This window comes from Acipenser ruthenus, chromosome 20 (genome assembly GCF_902713425.1).
Source record: "Acipenser ruthenus chromosome 20, fAciRut3.2 maternal haplotype, whole genome shotgun sequence".
Classification (NCBI taxonomy): domain Eukaryota; kingdom Metazoa; phylum Chordata; class Actinopteri; order Acipenseriformes; family Acipenseridae; genus Acipenser; species Acipenser ruthenus.
The window spans coordinates 19,788,677-19,809,500 of NC_081208.1; the positions used below are offsets into that span (position 1 = coordinate 19,788,677).

The window sequence follows — 20,824 nt, forward strand, 5'->3', positions numbered from 1 at the left end:
TTTGTTTTACAGGGAAACAGCTTAGCTGTCCTGTTTTTAGTTTAGGTTCCAGTGTTTATGTTTAGTTAGCGCTCCGAAGGAGCTAGGTGTTTGTTTTTGTTTTGTATTTTGTATTTCTGTCTGTATTATTAAAAGTGCGCGGAAGCGCTGAACCCCCAATTTCAGTGTGTTGGGTGTGTCTATTTGTAAAGGGGCAACGAACCTGAGTGGGGGCAATTCATCACAATATGTATTATACCAAGAGATAATGTTGCATGCAAGTTTTATTAGTGGTTTACAGCATGTTGGTCTTATTGGGAGGTAATTTAATAGCGGTCGGATACATTTGCGCCCTTAACACAGGGATGGCCTTATTACTGAAGGTCATTTTATACTGCCGTCAATAGGAGGAAATCTGTACCTTAAAGTGGCTTTAATTGTGAGGTGGTCTTTATACTGAGCATTAATTAAGGCTCCTTGAAAGCAATTTTATTGACGCAATTAGGGCCACTTTGAAGCTTAACATTTTATTGTGGCAATTTATACGCCAAAATACAATAAAGAATATAGTGGGAAACTAGTATAGGTTTGGTGAGGTTTAGGACAGTGGTAATAATACTGTTTTGATCATTACCACAGAACCTACTGGTAACTAGTATTTTACTTTAAATCAGTTTTTTTTTTTTAAACACATTAAATATACAATTATGATAACTAAAAACACAACAAAGCAGTTATATACCATCAGCCGCAAAGTTTAATTTGTAAAGTGCCAGTACATTTTTTTAAATTATTATTATTTAAAGCTGTTTAATATGTTAAATCTAAATCTCATGGATTCCTCCTTAGACATTTTCAAACTAATAAATAAATCAAAAACGGTTGCTTCCTGGCACCTTATTTCTTCCTGTGCTATAGGTCACATGGTTTTACTGCAGCTTGAGCACTGCAATGCAGCACATAAGGTTAGACATGATTCTGAGAGCTCTGCTGAAGCCTCTATTGTCACCAGGATGTGACTTTCATACCAAGTAAACAATGCATTTGTTGTATGTAACTCTGAAAATTCACAGCCACACCAAGTTGTTCTCAAACACCCTTCTTGAATATGTTTAAAACTGCAGGGGCCTCTCAAAGTGATACTCATAAAACTGAACAGACAGGTAAAAGAATAGTGCCACAGTCTCTTTAAAAGATACAGAATTTCATTTGAGACACAGGAGTCACACAACCCTGTCTGCGAGTCTGGATGGCAATATCCAGCGCATCACCCGCCAAAACAAACAAATGTATGAATTAACAACGAGGGTTCAGACCTTTGCAATGGAGCTTGTGGGTTTGGAGCGGATTGCTATGGCCAATATCTGGACAGAGCATGAATTTATTTACATGTTCGGTTATTTCAGGTCACTCCGTAAAATATAATTTTCCTTGTAAAATATAAGGAAAATATTTTAATGCCGATTTGAAATCTCATTAAGGAGAACGTGCAATTCTTCTCTAAGGTTCCGGACCACTTTTACAGGATCATCTACAGTACCTGAATCTATGGGTGTGTAATGTATGCACTTGTTGGAGAGTGCAGCCAGCGGCTGGTGTTGATTTGCAGGGAAGCACGCAGATCACAGAGAAGTTTGGTGCAAAACCAATTATTTTTATTTAAGAACGATAATAAATAAAAAGCTAATTGAACAAAATATCAAACACTTTAAAGAAAGAAAAAATGGAAACCAAAAAATAACTACTTATAGTCACCTAATCACAGGTACTGACTCCAATAACTGAGTCCAACCATAAAGCTGCAAAACTGCCCTCTGATCTACACAAAAGGAAGATTCTGACTGAACCAACTAACAGCCTTTATACCGTTCCAGGCCTACCCCTCCCCCAGAATAAACCATTATGCAGGTGGTTACATAAAAACAAACCAGCAAACAGTTATCAATAATAAATATAGTATTCAAAAAGAAACAAAATCAATGAATATATATAACTAAACATTAATCTAACAGATGCATTAAAATGATGCTTTAAAACAAGCAGAGGGAAACTTAATTAAAATCAGCTATCCCCCCTTTCAATATCTTCTACAGGTACTGCCCAGCTACAGGAAGTCAGTACCCAGGGAAGTCAATAAAAGCTTCCCTCATCAACATGGCTGGTTCCCCACTTCCTGTCAAGATGGAGGACCACACCACCACACCCAACTCAGGTTACCTAAACCATTGCATATCAAAAAACATGCTCATTAAAATAACTGTTGTTCATTTTAAAGTTTATCTTAACAATAGTACTGTAATACATTGTTCTGGAAGTGTGCACCCTTCCAAACCAACTATCTAAACAGTACTCGATTAACTTTTTTTTTTTGTCTTTCAGGACACTCCCACCCACAGGCCTCCAGTCCCCATACAACAGGTAAGTGAATTTTGTTTTTAGTATTTTCCTTACTAGACACAAGAATCAGCAACACAATTCAAAAACAGTTAAAAAAAACATTTGCAGTAAATATCCAGATACATACTGAGACAATGTGAGGGTCTCCTCCTTCACAGTACTGTACAATACATATTGTATAAATAACCTTACACTGTACACATCCTGCAGTTTAAACACCACAGTTGATATCAAGATCTGACATGCATATTTTTCACAGCGGTTAAATGTTTAGGAAAAAATTCTAAATGTTTAACACTTGGTTTAACATTTAACTATTACCACCCCTCCTTTGAACTTGCCAGCCCTTACTCACATCGAATGCCGTAGATCATGAGGGGGTCTAGCTGCTTCTTGCCATGCTTGCCCTGGCCGGAGAGGTTGGAGACGGCCTGGATCTCTCGGTGGAAGAGGTAGTCTAAGAGAGTCAGAGCCATCTTCTCCGCTGTGCGGCAGTTCGTGCTGATGTGTAGCATGTCCGCGGCCGAGATGGGGCTGCGAACCCGCATCTCTGCATTGCTTTCATCTCCCAGCCACGTGCCACTAGGGTAGTCCTCTGCAAGACAACCGGCAGAAAACATTTGGATGAGAAAAACTGTGGATGCTCCTGTAGTTGTATCGGGGTACATTTGCTGGGTTTTTTTTTTTTTTTTATTTAAAAAGAGGAAAATTATTTTATCCATGTTTTTGGTCATGATTTAAACATCCAATTGCATTCCCTCACAGTAGCAAATCCCCACAATAGCTCAGAACGGAAGGTCAATGGATGTCCACCGATCCCACCAGCAAGCCACTTTACATAAAGGAGCTGTACAGCGGATGCATAGGATCAATATGCGGACAGAACTACTTTTTCAGTATGACACGGAAACGAATTATTTATCTAAAGACGCCACTAGAAAGGGAAAGGGTTAAAGAGGATTAAAGGCTCAATTTGCAATTCTTTTTGCAATCTGGCTCAAGCCACAAGGGCTGAGCATGGTGGTCCAGCCTAGCCTGTTGTCATTCTCATCACAAACACACACAACCACCAAAGTATGGCCAAGCTGTCTCTCTTTGTTTGAGAGAGGCCCAGGAATGAATGGCCAGGGGTGTTCAGGATTGCGGTGTGCTCGCTCTCTCTTGCAGAACTGCAAGGGGAAGCTCTGATGACGCCTGCTTTCTGGCTCCATGCCTGACTATCCACCAGCACCAAATAACAAATAAAGCCAAGTAAATGCAACTTCTCCTGCTGCCTTTGGTTTTCTTTTGACTTTTCTTGTTCTCGTCTATGAAAATGTAGACCACCTGATTGATGTGAAATGCGTTACCATTATGAGAACTAATTTCATTTCGGCCCTTCGGCCCAGCGCTGGTTTTCATAGCTTGAAAGCAAGTATACATATCAGGGACAAATTCATTATTCTGTGAAGTGATAACCCTTTTGTCAAAAGCAATATCTTTATTAACTTTCGTGGCAAAATGGGTCATGCATTTATATAAATGGTAGGATCTCAGGAATAAATGTATTTCAATTAACCCAACGATATACTCTGTAAGAATTGAATAATAGTTATCAGAGCAGCCTGTGGCAAACTAATTTAAAGGGTTTATGAATTAAGACTTTTAGGAAAATAAAATTATGTCGATAACAAACGTCAATTAAGGAAGGAACTAAGCGGCACATTTACTGTGGAATTGAAGGAATGTTCTATTTGAGTAGCAGTCAAAAGGTAAATGTTTCTAAAGTGTGACCTACAGTACGTACAATATACATCCCCTGGATAAAAATGCACTACACCTCTGTAATCGACTGACCGTTAGAAAATGTGCTTTAGAAGGTGGATTGAGCTCATGTGAATCCGTATCGGCAGTTTTCGGTATAATAAATCCACTTAAAAGATCAAAGAATGGTGTCATAGAAACATTTAAATTCTTTTAAATTTCTAAGAACAGTGATATCCACAGGACTAATATCCTTCCACCGCCCAGCTCGCTAACTTTCATACTAAAATGGGTCATGCATTTATACCAATCTGAGGATCGCTGAGAACAAATGTATTTCAATTAACTCAGCTATACACCCTGTATCATTTTAATAACAGTTCTCGAAGCACCCTAAAGGTATGTGCTACCATCCTGAATTTAGGAAAATCAATTCAAATGTGAAGAAAATGTCTTTCTGTCAATGATGTACAACAAGTGTATCAAGAAAGCCAGATGTGGGTGGGGCTTGGTTTTTGTACCTTAATTAATTGAGACAGGTTCCAATTGACAAAACTTTCACACTTTATTTAAAGAGTGTTTATGATCATTTATTCTAAGGTTTCAGAGGTTTTTTTTAATTTTTTTAAACACACTAAAATTCTCTTTTGATATTTCTGAGAAAGGTTCGCCAAACCTTTTTTTAAAGGGGAAGTGTCATTCAAATCTTATTTATCTTACCTGAATTCATCCCCTCTGGTTAACAATGCCCTTAACATCTTCAGTTTATGTAAATGTATGCACAGCATACTTCCTGTTTCTTTTTTATTACAGTACCGCAATGTATCCTATGATTGAGTGTTTGGATGACATCTTTATCATGTAAAACACATTTCATACAGCCAGTTGCAAATTTAAGAACCCAGTGCAGTAGGGGGTCTTTTTGTTCTTGTGACAGAGATCGAATGATCGTTGATGTTAGATCTCCTTCCCGACCTGAGAGGTAGCTGCATAAAGGGAACAGAATACCCTGCACTAAATGGCACGACAGTTTATTCCCAGGGTTAGGTGAAAGTCGGGCCACCTAGAAAGGGGGCAAAGCTACGGTATACAAACTCAATGACCCGGACGGGAAACAGCGTGGCATCCGCGAATTGGAGGAGCGGATGCGCTCCATGACCAAGGGGTCGTGAGTGACGTTCTAAAAAGGGGACGTAGTGATGTGATCTGTTCCTTTGTGAATGGTTACGTTAAATGACCAGAAGGAGAACCTGTGCTGCGAAACATGACTGTTTTGTTGTTAATAATACTGTTTGTAATTATTTGGACGGCTAACACGATCTGGAGCTGTTGCCAAAGGCCAACACTAAACCTGGATCAACAACACTGCACTTCTGTTGTCACTAAAGAACTGTATTCACCACCAGCACTAGAGCACGCACTGTGAACTGGTGTTTGTGTTACGTGTGGGTGAACTGAAGCGGGACTGTTATTATTTTGGGGCAAACCCACGGATTATAAATAAGCAATACACGCCACTGTATTGCTTCATTCCCATTGTTATTGTTTACTGCTGTTAGCCCTCAGGCATTGGATTATACAATTAAACCTTCATTGCACCTGGATTATTGTTGTTTGTCTGATTATTGATCACCTGCACACTGTTAACCACTTTGCCACAGTTCTCTACGTGTTCCAAGAAGAAATGTAACATGTGACATGTGCTATCAATGTAGCCCATGTATTCGGTCTTAATGATCAGACTGGGTGTTGACATAACAAACCAAACCTATTGCAATAATTAAAGCAAAGAGCCGCCGTTCTTGGCAGAGTGGCTCGGTTTAGCTTGTGTGTAACCTGGCAAAACGATAACAGCGTGTACTGTATGTTGAAAACAATATGTATGTTGATTTTCATCTGAGCGTTGACGAGCCAACAATAACTGGGCTATTCATTTGGCCCAGCCATTTTAGCAGCAGGAAATGCGGTAATTAACTCTGTTGGAGGCCCTTACTTGGGTTACTTGCCTGTTACTGGAAACTAAGCAGATGCTTGCATTAGCTGGAGGATTATCCCTGTTTTTGTGTGAGAATTTTATTTGGCACCGATTTCCGTTGATATTCGTTTATTGAAATCTTACAAAATCCCTACCGACTTTCACGGCCGGCCAATATCTCTCTTTCTCAATCTCTCTAAAGGCAACACACTACCAACTTACTTCCGTCTCAGGAACAACCACATCATTATATGAGGGTAGGTGGGGCTGGCAGTTGAAAGGCCACATTGTCACATGATTTGAATGGAATGAGGAAGGCTGTTCAGTCTTGGCAATTAGGATTCTCCAGACAAGCTCAAAAGGAAGGTATTAAAGGCACCTCATTGGTTGTGACAGAAAATCCAATTTGTGGGGTAAAATGATACGCATTTTGTTCAAATTAAAATAGACAATATTTGGGATATCACTCCTGGTACAAATTGCTAACTCACCCTGTCACACTCTACATGGTGAACACAATGTCTACCCTGATTTTGCACCAAAACTTTGGATGTTTCAAATTAATATAAAGGCGGTTATGAGGACCCTCTGAACTTGCAGCACTGACTCTTAAAACTAACCTTGCTGAAATGTGTTATTGCAATTATCAGGACTGGACTGTGCCAGGAATCAGGCCCATGCTAAACCTGGATCATTTCCTGCATTAAGTAATCAATTGAACACCTACAGACTCTAGAGAAACTTATTAAGATCTGAATAACTCTGTTTAGAGCAGACATAGATGACCATTTTACACCATTTCAAACCCTGGCACATCATATGTAAACCAGAGAATATTAGACTGATTGACGCAATCAAGGGGCTTAAATGTAGATATAAACACTAGTAGCACAAACCCTTCACTGCACACAGATTAATGTTAACCCAACATACACACATTCCTCATCTTTTTCAAATAAACCATTTCTAAAAGGCCACTTAAATAATCAGTTAAAATTTCCAAGAACTAGCTGAAGGAGAGACTGAAATTTATTGTTTTAAAAAATCTTTGAATAATATTGTTTATAATATCCACACATACAACACTTTTGTCTCTTTGCCAGCATTCAGCTGTGATTTCCCACAGAAGCAACGTTGCACATGGAAAGACAAAAAAGTGATTATTTGTCTAACAGGGACTCCGTGCAGCTGTGTAATTAGTAATGACACAAAATGCTTTTGCTAGCTGGTTATATCTTAAACATCTGGAAAACTCCGGAGTAAATAAGTCAACAGAACTCTCAAGACCAAAAAATACATAAATCAACCATAACTTGCAAAGACATCAGCAGATTTGCACATTGATAGGGAAATCTCTTCCATATATTTACATTCAGGCTACTGTAAATTTGCTTCATATGTTTATATATTCGGAATCCTTTTCATTAGTTGATGGTTTGCCTCTAATACCCCACCTGATGTTTCTTAGGTTGAAACTTCAGCTACCTTTCCACTCCTAGTTACTTCAATTTAAATTGTGTACAGGACCACAGAAAAACATGAGGAACGGATTACTCACTAACCTAACAGGAGTCGATCATGTGAAATGAAACATCCCTCCATCTAAGCGCAATGTGAACATGTAGGGTGCTATCTACGGACCACAGTATGTGTCCCTGCTTTCCCCTTCGCTTATTAGGTCCATTCCTCCCGCCTTTAAATTAATCCTAACATTAAAGTCACTGTGAGATTGCAAAACTGCTTTTCAGTCCCCCAGCAGGACGACTGAAATAATGCTCTATAAAAGTGATGCTGTTAAAACTGAATAAGGGGGGGAGGTCGAGAATAGCAAGCACAAACCTTAAATGACCTGCTATTCCTGACATTCTTGTACATTAGGATTAGTTTGTTCAGGTGGAAGCTAACCTCGCAGCAAGCCAAAGATTAGAAATGTAACCAACGCAGACGTTACCAACAAACTAGCAGCCTGCCAAAAGACCTTTCAGCAAGCTCATGACAAATTAAATGCTTTAAAGAGTTACAACCTTTGAACACATCAGGGCTTGGTATTAGCTCCTGTCCAGTTGATGTCTAGTCCTTACAGCCACGCAATGACAGTCCAGACAGAACTTCAGGTAATAAATTCATCAAAATAATAACAAAGCTCTAAACTTAAATCAGGGTAACAGTTTAGACAACGGCTGCTTTGCAACTACTCCACTCTGTGTTTCCACTCCTCTTTCAGGAAGGAAATGATCATTAGCGGGGATCTAGAATTGTACTACATCAAACATAGTAAACTGAAGTGACACAGAGATGCAACAAGTAGTCAATTAGTAATCATAATGGCTTTTAAGCTGCAAATCTCAATCAGACATTCATTGATCAACCTATTTGGAGCCTCAGGTCTTAGGTATATAGTACTAGCACACATTTGCATTTAAAGGTTTTAAAGATTTAATCTTCCTATAGGAAACCTATTAGGTAATTTTCCCCATCAAAGTGACAAAGTTCTGCCAACAACCCAAATCCTAACTGTGGCTCACTGATGACAGACCCAATTCAAACCAGTTCTGCTGCCAGTGGAAAAAAGCAGGACTGATTTCAAATCACTTTCAACCCCAGTGACAGATGAGCAAAACAAGGTACAAAAAACACCAATAGTTGCAAATTCTACCTGTAAAAATGTTTAGTGTTGAATAAATATGTAAATTACACTCGCTATCAAGGCCACAAAGGTCTCTTCTTCACGTGAGAAGTGGACATGTGGGAAGCGTGTAACAGAATTAGCCCACATGGTTTTGTGTATAAAATCCACTAATTCACAGGTTCCTTATTCTAGAGAGAATGACAGGCATCTATTACTAAAAGTAACACATGCCTAGTTGTGTTTTTAAAATACAAGAATGCAAATGTGAAAGACCTTTAGCTCCATCTAGTGTCTAGAAATCACAAATCTAAAGAACTGACAGGAACGCTGATGTGCTTCCTCCTCCTTTTTTTGGTAAGCCTCCTTGTATTTCAGTCTCTGGGGACTCCAGATTTCAAAGCCAAAGGCCAGTGCCATTTATCAATTACATTGTATTAGGAGCAGGCCTCCCAAGAGGCTCAGACCACTGGTTTAAACTTCCCTGATTAGATTTGATCTGTTTAGACTAGACACCAATTGGTAAGCTACTTTGCTATGGTGTTTAAAGCAATTAGCCCACATGATTTGGTAAAAGAACCGTGGTCCATATGTTAGTTATTGTGCAAAGGGAACCTGATCTACAAACCCAATCCAACACTACTTACCCTTAAATTTAGTTTTGCTTTATTTGAAGCAGAGAGCTAACAAAATAATTCCAGTTAACCATACCTAATGTGTCACCATCACTTCATTGGTATCACATTTTCCTATATAAAAGACAAACACACCTGGCTAAATGTGTACTTATATTTTCCAGTGGTATTTTGTTTAACTGCAAACTAATTCAATTTACTGATGAAAACAAAGGGATGAAAACAACCAGTCATTAGAAAAAGCAAAGACTGGTTACTGGTTAAAAATAACTGACATTGATTAGATATTAAAAAGTCAACTTATGAGAAGAACAGTGTGTCCCTTATTAAATGGCTGTAAATACAAAATGTGATCTATTGTGAAAAGTAAAAAAAAAAACCTGGATCCACTGTATTCACATAAAGTGTCACATACAGGCAGACAGACACCCCCAGATTCTGAACACAAGCTAAAGGATGTCTCCAGCAAGTGTCATCATAATTGGAAAAACAGTTTTTAATACATATGCAAAAATGGAAAAGTGACAGACAATATTCTCATACTCTTGATTACTGCTGTCACTACTGACATGCTTACCTAGAAGCATCTTCACTATATTCCCTTATTCAGTAATAATACAGTTTAACAATTTTTTTTTTATTATTATTTTTTTTTTTTAGCAATCCACATTATTTAGTTTGGATAAGGATTTGATACATGAGATGTGTTTTGATTACGAATAACTGAGTGGCAGCTAAATAACCCATATACAGTATATGTCTATTTCTCTAGAATGACGATGTAATCTAAGGGAACTGGAACCCCCAATACCATGAACCTTTAATTCCAGCAGGGTAATGAGAAATACTATTTAAGAAACAGGAAGATACACAAACCAGAGGCCAGGCAGTTGTAATATCAAGACTTGGGTGTCTGTGAAATTGTTAACCACAGAAACACATTTCCAAGTAGAAGTATATTACAAACACATATAGGGGCAACCCACAGGAAACTCTGGGATTTGTTCTTGGTTTTAATTTTAGTTTTTCATGGCTTAATATAAAACTGTGGGCTGCTACTGTAGGGCCCAATTTAAGAAAAATCTCCTTGGATTGCACAAATCTATTATTTTTAGGGGTGAATCCAGGGTGGTTCCCCAGAGCTGTAAAAAAATAAAACCAATAAAATGCAGCTGTGGCTTATCCCGTCAGGGTATAGGTTGATCACCTTATCAATAATGACTTGGTGATCACATTGATCACCAAGTCAATAATGCATTGTTGAATATTCGAACAAACATTCCTGGATCATAAAGAGACAATATTAAGGAGAAGATGATCTGCTCAGTAATCCCTGCATCCCTGCCACATGGTGTTAACTGAAATAAATAAAGCACATTATATTGTATGGATGTCGTGTCAAGCACAGCCAGTAATGGATTTAAAGCTGTTTTGGGAAAGCTGCACAGGAAAGCAGATTGTGTTGAAACATGGTATTATAGGACAGGAGAAATCCTAGGGCCAATATAGTAGAGGAGAACTGAAATATTTATTCAGATATGCATTTACAAAACAAATCTGAAGTTTCTTTGCTGGTTGTAAAGAAGAATTTTACTCGTCGATATATTGCTCTACTATACAATAGATTAATCTAAAATGCTGAAAAAAATAACAACTCATTTAAAATCCATATTTTGATTTGACAGCAGTCACACTGAACAGTGCCTGTTTGAAAACATCAAGATAAAGACTGCGGTGTTAAAGAATGCCAAATATTTCATATCTTTATACAACAGATCATGTGTGATTTCTGCTTTGATGTGCGGAGTGCTGATTTCTAGTTTCTGTAAAGGACTCTGAAACAGATATATAGTTTTTGCTGCATTTCAAGCCAGCTGCACATGGTCTCCTTCCACAGAAAAAATTGCCGGCTGATCTCCCCGGGGACCTCTATCTGACTGAGATTCTAAACAGATGAGATGGCTAGCGGTCCAAAATAAGCAACCCAGCCCCCATACATCATTCACCAGGCAGAAGTGACAGAGTGCTGCAACAAGACAACACAAACACACGTGTGCTTGCCATATGAACTGACATTTAAAAACAAAAAAGCCTGGGATTTTTTTTTTTTCTTCATTTTAACCGTTTCATTACCAGTATAAACATCTTTTTCCGCAGACAATGACAATCCTATCACATGAATGTTGTATGCTCAGTATAACAATTTGTCTAAGACGTTTCTTTAGTTTTGCTCAAACTATTACCACATCACTTTAAAAACACACGTGTGGTAAGTTTAGAGCCTGCGTAACCATATATAGTAAAAATGAAAAGCAAATCTTATGGCAAGGCTCAATTTGCTTTTTCACACCAAAACTAATCCAGTAAGGGTTTCTACATTTCCTTTGAAATCCTGCATCAATTGAAGTTGTTTTGTAATATTAAAGAGAGGGTAATTGGCTACAAATACAATTTAAAAAATAACTTTTATTTTCAACATACAATAAAAAATTTTAAAAAAAAATGATTTTGAAATTATATATATATATAAAATGCATACTCCGTGCTACAAATTTCAGTTACAACACAGCAATTTTGATGTCTTAATGTTTACAAGGTATTCTGAAACTGACTGCCTTTTTCTAACACAGTACTTCATACATAGAACACCTTTTAAAATACAGTTAATTTTAGTGGGACCCTCAAGAGTGAAGGAGGCAAAAGGTTCTATAAAACTGCAGCTACCAATAGCAATGCCTTCCACTACACTTCAAAAAGGGCTCATTGTTTTTTAAAGGGATACCGTATATCATCTACCTTTTTATAATATTTGTTTTCTTACCAGTTTAGTATCATATTACTTGTCTTCTGTAGAATTCTCTATGGTTGTTGCTTTTTTTCTGTGCTTAAAAAAACCGTACTATTCCAGAAAGAAAAAGGAAACGCTTCTGAATAAGACTCATCCAGGCTGCCTGTTGGGAAGTGAGGCTGAGAAGCATTGTTGCACAGGCTTCAGTGCATAGTGCAACACCAATATGCTTACCTCACATCAGAACATCAGCAGCAATTTGTGATGGAATAGTTATAAGTAGGAAAATAACTATAGAGAATCATACTACAGGACACACATAATAGGGTATGGCATAGAATACTAGGAAAATATACTGTAGATGATATAAAGTATGCCTTTAGGCCACATGAGCCACATCAGACAAATACTCCTGTAACATTTCCTTAGGTCTATCGCTAACTCTGCTCTTTGTCCGCTAACCTCTTCTCTTCAGTCAGACTGCGTCAGCTGCCACTGGACCCCAACAGAGCGTACAGACATCTTTCGCTATCTATAGGGAACAGAAAGATGACATGTAGGGCGCCCATCCAATCACATCCCTTAAAGGGGCAGAGATCAACCTGATTTTTACCAACAGATCCAATTTTCTACAAACAAATGTGTAATATATATATATATATATATATATATATATATATATATATATATATATATATATATATATATATACATAAAAACAAGTAATATTGATCTGAACAGGTCATAATACCCAAACGAAACAGCAATCCTTTGATGGCACCACTAAAAAACGAAACAAAAAAAACCAACTATTTTTTGTGTCTTTCTGTCTAAAGAGGTCATTACAGAAACACAGAAGCTGAAACATTTATGAGACACTGAAAGATTCTTTCTTACTGCATTCCTAGCGAATATATTTTATCACATCACAGCTTTTCACCATGTAAACTGTACTGAAATGTATTGTACTGTGACTAAAATACTTACCTTATCAGATGCAACAGTATCAGGAGATAATCAGTTACCGGTACCAAAAAGGATGGCAATTATCAATTACCATACCAACCCTTGTAGTAGGTTTCTCTTTCAATTTGAGAACTGAACACTTCACCTCCATGCATTTCTCTTTTACTTACAGACATGTTTAGTCAAACTGGCAGTTGCAGTGCATTTCTATATCTGACAGTCCAAACAGCTGTAACATAGCTTAGAACATTTCATTACTATATGGACTAGTACAAGGCACCGTGGACAGTTACACTTGATTGAGAGTGGCACTTCCAATGCCTCTCCATGTCAAAAATGGCATTCACAAGCCTACATCATCTCTGCGTACTTCTAACAAAGCATTAATCCTACCAAAAACATCTGCAGATATTTATACACAACATTTCATGTGACAGCTCCTAAAGGAGCTGATGCATTCTGTAGCAAGTGCAGCTTTCAATGATCACAGTCTGCTGGGAGTAGCTGGAGCCACAAAGAGTGCCGTCATCTGCTGTCTGTCTGTCGGCCCTGTGCCTGCTGTTGATTTTACGGCTAGTCTACGCTCCAGTTCAAAGTCAAGGGCATTCAATAAATAAAAACCCAGAGATCTATGTCATTTAACATAAACTTCAGAGTAGAAATATTCCCTGCAGACACCTGACCTGCTTGTAAATCCACTTACTATTTTACAGGAAACATTGTTTTGTACAGTAAATATCACATACCATTTCACCCAAGCACATTAAAACAAACTTCTGTGTCCGCTTACTGTACTATTGTGTGGTCTATCCCAGGGGTCGGCAACCCCTGGAACTATTTCACGACTTTGTGAACAAGAAAGACATCATTGCTCCTATTGAAGAAATGCCATTGTCAGCCAGGACTGTTCAAAGGCGAATAGATGAACTGTCAACTGATGTTAGAAAACAATTGACGGAAGACCTACAAACATGTGATGTGATGAGCCTTGCACTGGACGAAAGCACAGACATGAATGATACCCCCCCCCCCCTCCCCGGCTATAATTGTTCGCTACTGTATCAATGGGAAAGTAAAGGAAGAACTGTTTTCTTTGTGCTATGCATGGTACAACGAAGGCTACAGACGTACTTAATGCTGTCAAAGATTTTTTCACACAACAAAAACGACCTGCATAAAGTGGTTTCTGTTACCACTGATGGTGCACCTGCTATGGTGGGTAAAACAGCTGGATTTATAAAACTTACGGAAACTGAGATCGGGCGTTCTCTTTTGAGTTTCCATTGCATCATTCATCAGGAGAGCCTGTGCGCTAAGATAACATCTTCTGATTTAAACGAAGTAATGACAACAGTTGTGAAAATTGTCAACTTTTTGATTGCCCGCTCTTCTTTGACACACAGGAGATTCCGCAAACTTCTGAATGATATGGATTCTGCATATGGAGATTTAGTGCTGCACAGTAATGTACACTGGTTGAGTCGAGTTAACGTGCTCAAGTGATTTGTTGCTTGTCTTGAACCCATCAAGCTCTTTCTTGGAGAAATAGTCAATAATATGTAGACCTTACTGATGACAAATGGCTAACAAAACTTATGTTTCGGACAGACATCACATCACACTTAAACAACCTGAATACTAAGCTACAAGGAACAGAGAAAACCGTACTTCAGCTGTATGAATACTGGAAAGGTTTCCGTGCTAAGTTATCGGTTTTCAGACGAGATATCGAAACGTCTACCTTTCGTTACTTCCCCACTGTGAAAACCCATTCAGGAGGAGCATCGAGTGAACACTGGGGATACATACAACTATATGGGACAGCTTGAAAATGAGTTCACAAGACGATTCCAAGACTTTTGAGACATGGGACCCATGTTTTAATTTCTTGTGAACCCTGACAATATGAAGGAAATCGACATACAACTTCTGTATTTTGAGTGGATGAACACTGACGGATTTGAATTGGAACTGATTGACTTCCAAAGCTCAGGCATCTGGGTACCAAAGTTCAAATCACTGCGAGGTGAGCTTGAAAAGGAAAGCGACTGGCAACTCAAGATCGCGGAATGTTGGTCTTCCCTTCCTTCGAAGTACGCCTGCATGAAAAAAGTAGCTTTTGCCTTGCTGTCGACCTTTGGTTCTACTAAGCGCTGTGAACAGGTGTTTTCACAATTGAAAACTATACTAAGTCCAGTTAGCAGCCATCTGACCACTGACCATTCTGATGCATGTTTGCGTCTGATGACAACAAACTACCAGCCTGACATATCCAACCTTAGCAGTCAGAAACAGGGCCATGGAAGCCACTAAAGAGGACACAGGTAAGGATGAGAGCTACTTTATTATTATTATTTTTTTAGATGTTTATGTAGGTGCTAAACAAAGTTTGCATTGCAGTATTCAACATTATGGATTAATTTCCTTAGAATGACTCTGGAAATGCAAGTATATGAAAAATAATGTACACACATCTGTACACAATAAAGCTGTAATGTTTTCTGGTGGCATAAATAAGCCTGTAAATAAAAGGTGCAAACTCCTGTAGTTTATACAGGACGTAAATCTTAGGTAGCTTACAAGTAAATGTTGCGATTTCTGGTCAAAATAATCTTTTTGCTATTAGCGTAAAAGTAAAAATAAAAAAACTTTATAAAAGGTTTTCATATTGTTATATTTCCTGCCCTGCCCAACATTCACCATCATACAACCACATGAGACCCTAAAAAAACAGACTCCACTCTGTGTCTGTTAAACCTCTGCCTTCATCCAGCATAACACTTGGTGACGAATTCGAAAAGCTGCTTCAGAGACTACTGAGCTTTTAACTGGGTCTGCGGTTTCTTGGTCGACTTCGCTGATAACGATCAGTTTCATTCGTCTCAAAGCTAGTGGGGACTCTGTCAAAAATACAAAAACAGGTGTGCAGTTGCCGAACCCCAGATGGGCTTTGAGGCATGCTGCCATCACAGTCATGTTTGCAGGCACATTCAGTTGTGCTTTCCCAGGAAAAAAATAATTATCCTTTACACAAATACAGGCATGGAGTGGCCACCCAAAACTCTCTAATCAAAGACCCGATAAATGCCAGCACTCATTTTCAATTACAACCTCTTGCGAGCTTAAAGAGTACATAGTTTCACCAGGCGCAATCTCACGATACAGGCAAACAACACATACATTAGAAATGTTGTGAGAAACACTGTTCAGTCCCTTGACTCTTGCTTGCACATTTTCTCCATGGCAGTATCTTCTTGTTAATTGAAAACATTCTGGGGATTTAGGTATATTATATTATGCATTAATTGCTGTGAAAAGTACTTCCTAGTTACAGCTCAGAACTTACCTTTGCTTCCATCTGTGGCGTGCGTTAAGAAATATTAGTTTGTAAACTACATTATGCCGATATGCCTGCTATATCAAGGTTGTGCTTACCTTGCTGTGTTACTTCCCAGCTTGCGAGCTGACAGCTACAATGGGGTCTACTGATGTTTGATGGATGCAACTTAGAAAATATAGGCTGCAGTTTTCCAGATTCTTCATTGTCTCAACTCACAGCCACACTTAAACCAAAGATTCATTGCAACGTCAAGTTTACCAATTAAAGTTTTATTCATGCAAGACTGTAGCATTAGTTCCCCATTATATCGCCAATTGTTCAATATGCCCACCACTTAACATTTTAGGGTGCAACTGCACTTGGATGGGATGATTATATCTGCAGGGATGCTAAGGTAAAGAGGGGTGGGTAACAGGCAACAAATCTCCAGTCATGTGCCCCAGTAATTAGTGTGTGGTGGCATTTAATGAATGTATGCGATCAAGCTCACTGGATGCCCTTACCTTCAGAGTTGAGGGTGATGAGAGTGACATTGTTCCCCATGGCGCCCCCTCCTCCCTGGCCACTGTTGGAGACGGAGTCACTGGCCTCTGACCCGCTCTCAGCGTCCTCGTTGTGGCTATCGTCCGCCGCTGGGACCTTCACCAGGATTGTGTTCTGTCTGCGTCCCGGAACAGCACTGGACAAGAAGGGAAACACGAATCAACATATCAGCTACATGCTGCTGCATGGAGCACTGCTGGAGGTTCAAACACAATTTCAATTGCCTGCCAGCTCAATCAGTCAATCCAGCAAATACGATGTAGAGGCTATTCATGCGCTTGAAGAATGCTAATGCCCTTCTGGCATGCTAAGGATCTTAGAAATAAAGTACAATGATAGGAAAACACTCACAGTATATAATATATCATACAGGTAATAAATACTAGGGAAATATAGATATAAGTAGCTTAGCCTTTTAATGTAGTCCAACTTGGTTACCCTTACTGCAAAGTATAAATTAGGATACCATGAGAAGCCCTAGCAGAACCATATGCAAATTATATCATCACCAGGGGTGACAACACAGAGGATTTGGAACACCAAAGTAGTTTCATATGTTAATTATATACTTCAATGGATATTATCATTTATTTCTTAGCAGACACCCTTATCCAGGGCGACTTACAATTGTTACAAGATATCACATTATTTTTACATACATTTACATTATTTTTTACACATTATTTTTACATACAATTACCCATTTTACAGTTGGGTTTTCTTTTACTGGAGCAATCTAGGTAAAGTACCTTGCTCAAGGGTACAGCAGCTGTGTCCCCCACCTGGGATAGAACCCACGACCCTCCGGTCAAGAGTCCAGAGCCCTAATCACTACTCCACACTGCTGCCCATATTGTGTTCATACCACTGGTATGTCAAAATATACAAATGCCATACAATTCCACCAATGGTGGTGTCATAATATTGTGGCTGCTGTTTTGTTGTCATAGCCCCTTAGTCTAAAATCTACAGCACTGCGATTCTATAGTACTGCATTGTCATTATAGATCATTAAGTGGAGGTGGAGACAGGAGGAATGTTTTCTGACTATAAACAAGATAGACAGAACTAAGGCAGTTCCCATGGTAGAGTCCAATAGGCTCAGTTTGCCAAAGTCTACAGTGTAATGTGTGGTCTGACACAAGGGTAAATTGTTTGGGTTTTGCAGAGCCAATCCATCTCCAGGAAGCAGATCCCAGGATACTGCCAAGCTGCTGTCCCTTGTTGGTCATACATTGCAATGTGTTGTTTCAAATGGCAGCCCGGAGAAACATGCCATCCCTGACATCTGCGCTCAAAAAATACAATTTATCTGAAATTCTTTAATATTACTTAAGATAAAAGCTTTTTTTTTAGCAGCCCTTTGCTCTGGGACTGCACATTGCACTATAGATTCTGTCTAGAAAGGACCATATTTTTAAATAAATGTTCCTAAATGTTCCTTCACTTTATTTGTATGTATGTATGTATGTATGTATGTATGTATGTATGTATGTATGCATGTATAGATACATATACATGCATACATACATATTTATAATTGTATTTAAAAAAAATAAAAAAAATTATTTCAGTTCACAATCACATTTAAAAATAGATATCCTATGTATTATATTTTCTGAGCTCTGTATGCTGCTGATCAAGCTTGAACCGCACATTTTATTGTGTTGGTTGTATTTGTAATTTCAAAATTATTGCCCCTAGTAAATTTTGGTGGTGGTCTCAATGGGTAAATTTCCTGGTTAAATAAATACATAAATAAATACATTTTAAACAATTTTCTTTACAGTTAAGGGTAATAAAAACAATAGCATCAGTAATAAAACAAATTTAAATTAGATGGATGTAGTAATTGTAACAATTTAATATGTGATTAAAACTGAGATTAACTAAAATTAATTTTCTTAATCGTGAGATTAATTTTCTTAATCGCTTGACAGCCCTAAAATAAATTATATATATATATATATATATATATATATATATATAAATAAATATATATATATATATATATATATATATATATATATATATATATATATATATATATATATATATATGAATGTGGTGGGATTTTTAAAAAAGTGAAGACGACACTAGACTGAGTGTCTGCTTGACTGAGTTCCTTAATAGTTTAGAAATCTGATTTAGCATTTTGAAGTTATGGATGAAGTTCAAGGCCATTGCCACATTTTGCCTGCAGTATTTATTTAGTAACAAATAAAGAGATATTGCTGGAATTTACAACAAATGTTTTTTATGGGACAATTACCATTTAAGACAGCTACGTAACAAATATGAAGTCCAAGCGTGTGGTCATTGATATGGCCAGGATGTTAAAACAATGTGGCACAAAAACTAGTAACTTTTCTTGTACGCTACCCAAGATCAAACATGACTTAAAGAATCATAAAATACAGTTGTGTACAATATATGAAGCCATCTCAGATGCCACGGTCTGAAGTCATTTTTGACTTCAGATATTTAAGGGAGTGGGGGAATTGGCTACTAACTTGCTAAGAAGATTCTCCAGTGATTCGGTTGCTCTGGTGACTGTTTCCTCCTGTCCTGAAACCTTTGGCCGGTCACTACTTACAATGACGTTAGTCTGTGGAACCACGCTATGAGAGGGAGAAACAAGAAGGTCCAAAGTTAAATATGAAAAAAACATCCTTATACAACTTTTACCAAATGCCCATCTTTTAAAGGAAAAGTTTTTTCTCAATTGTGTGACAATATTCTGCCCATAAGTCCCTTTTCCTAACTATACTAATCTTGGCCTGAATTAATCAAAGTTTCTGCCACTGCTGTATCTACACTTTATAGTTGCGGTGGTGTCATAACTTTATCCAGGCCTCTGACTCAGATGAAGCCATGCTATAAAGAGTTCATTCACGTAACACTGGAAGGGAACTTGTGACCCCACCTGAACCCACATTATTTCCAATGTGCAGTGTTCAGGTGGGGTCAAATAACCTGTAAAACGCAGAAAGTGAATAATGTTATGGTAGGGAAAATTGGCTTCACTGAGTCAAACTGAATCTAAAGTTTAAACAAGTGTGGAATATACCATGTATTGAGGATTACTTCAATTTATTTCAACAGGACCTTATTTAAAATCTTCACCTTATTTTGACAAACACACCCTTTATGAACTTCAAACCTGCTTAGACAAAACTGAGAAATCTGGCAAAGAAATTATGTGGCGCTAGACAGTAGGCCTTGCCAATGTCTTCGCTGTCAGGGCCAAGGGTTAAATATTTGTTTTGGTTTATTTTTCTTAGCCAGGCGAGAGAACAAGAGCTCCTAGTGTTAGAAAAATAAAGAGCTTAGTACTGCAGGTAATTACACTTTTCATTTTAATTGAAAGAAATCTGACAGACACCAGTGTCTACTTGCGCTTGTCATACATCAAATGTCAAAGCAGACAGCGAAGCAGACTAAAGAACAAGCCAGTGCAGGTTATGTATGTCACCTTGTGTGTTAACGGTGAAGAGTAATTGGGTTTAAGAGGGCAAAGCAATTTTACATGGTGCAGTGAAAGAGTGGTCATAGTTCATAGCATGACCCCCATTTTCATTGTGTGAAAACTCAAATGTAGTTTGAAACAACATCAGTGCTTAATTAAATAAACTACCCTACCTATCTGATGAAATATATGCATTGACAGCAGTGCGTGATCTCACAAACTCAAAGCAGCTCAAACACTGTATAAATAATGAGTTTATCATGAACTATTCGAGTTGCAAGTATTGTAAACTGGGAAGATAAGGGAAGCAATGTGAATAGGGTGACGTATAAGTCATAATGCAATCGTATTTAATGCAAGTTT

General features: G+C 38.1%; 1 protein-coding gene across 2 annotated transcripts in view; it reads right to left on the reverse strand.

Annotated features, from left to right (window-relative positions):
- Positions 1-20,824, reverse strand: part of LOC117425775 (protein BANP-like) — a 111,903-nt gene that overhangs the window by 78,176 nt on the left and 12,903 nt on the right. Inside the window, exons 5-7 of one of the 2 annotated variants that reach the window (XM_034043031.3) lie at positions 19,506-19,613; positions 16,953-17,128; positions 2,732-2,971 (exon numbers count right to left, since the gene is read on the reverse strand). In XM_034043031.3, coding sequence (XP_033898922.1) covers positions 2,732-2,971; positions 16,953-17,128; positions 19,506-19,613 — 524 coding nt within the window. The remainder of the gene's footprint in view (positions 1-2,731; positions 2,972-16,952; positions 17,129-19,505; positions 19,614-20,824) is intronic. The other variant, XM_058993606.1, reaches the window with a different exon arrangement.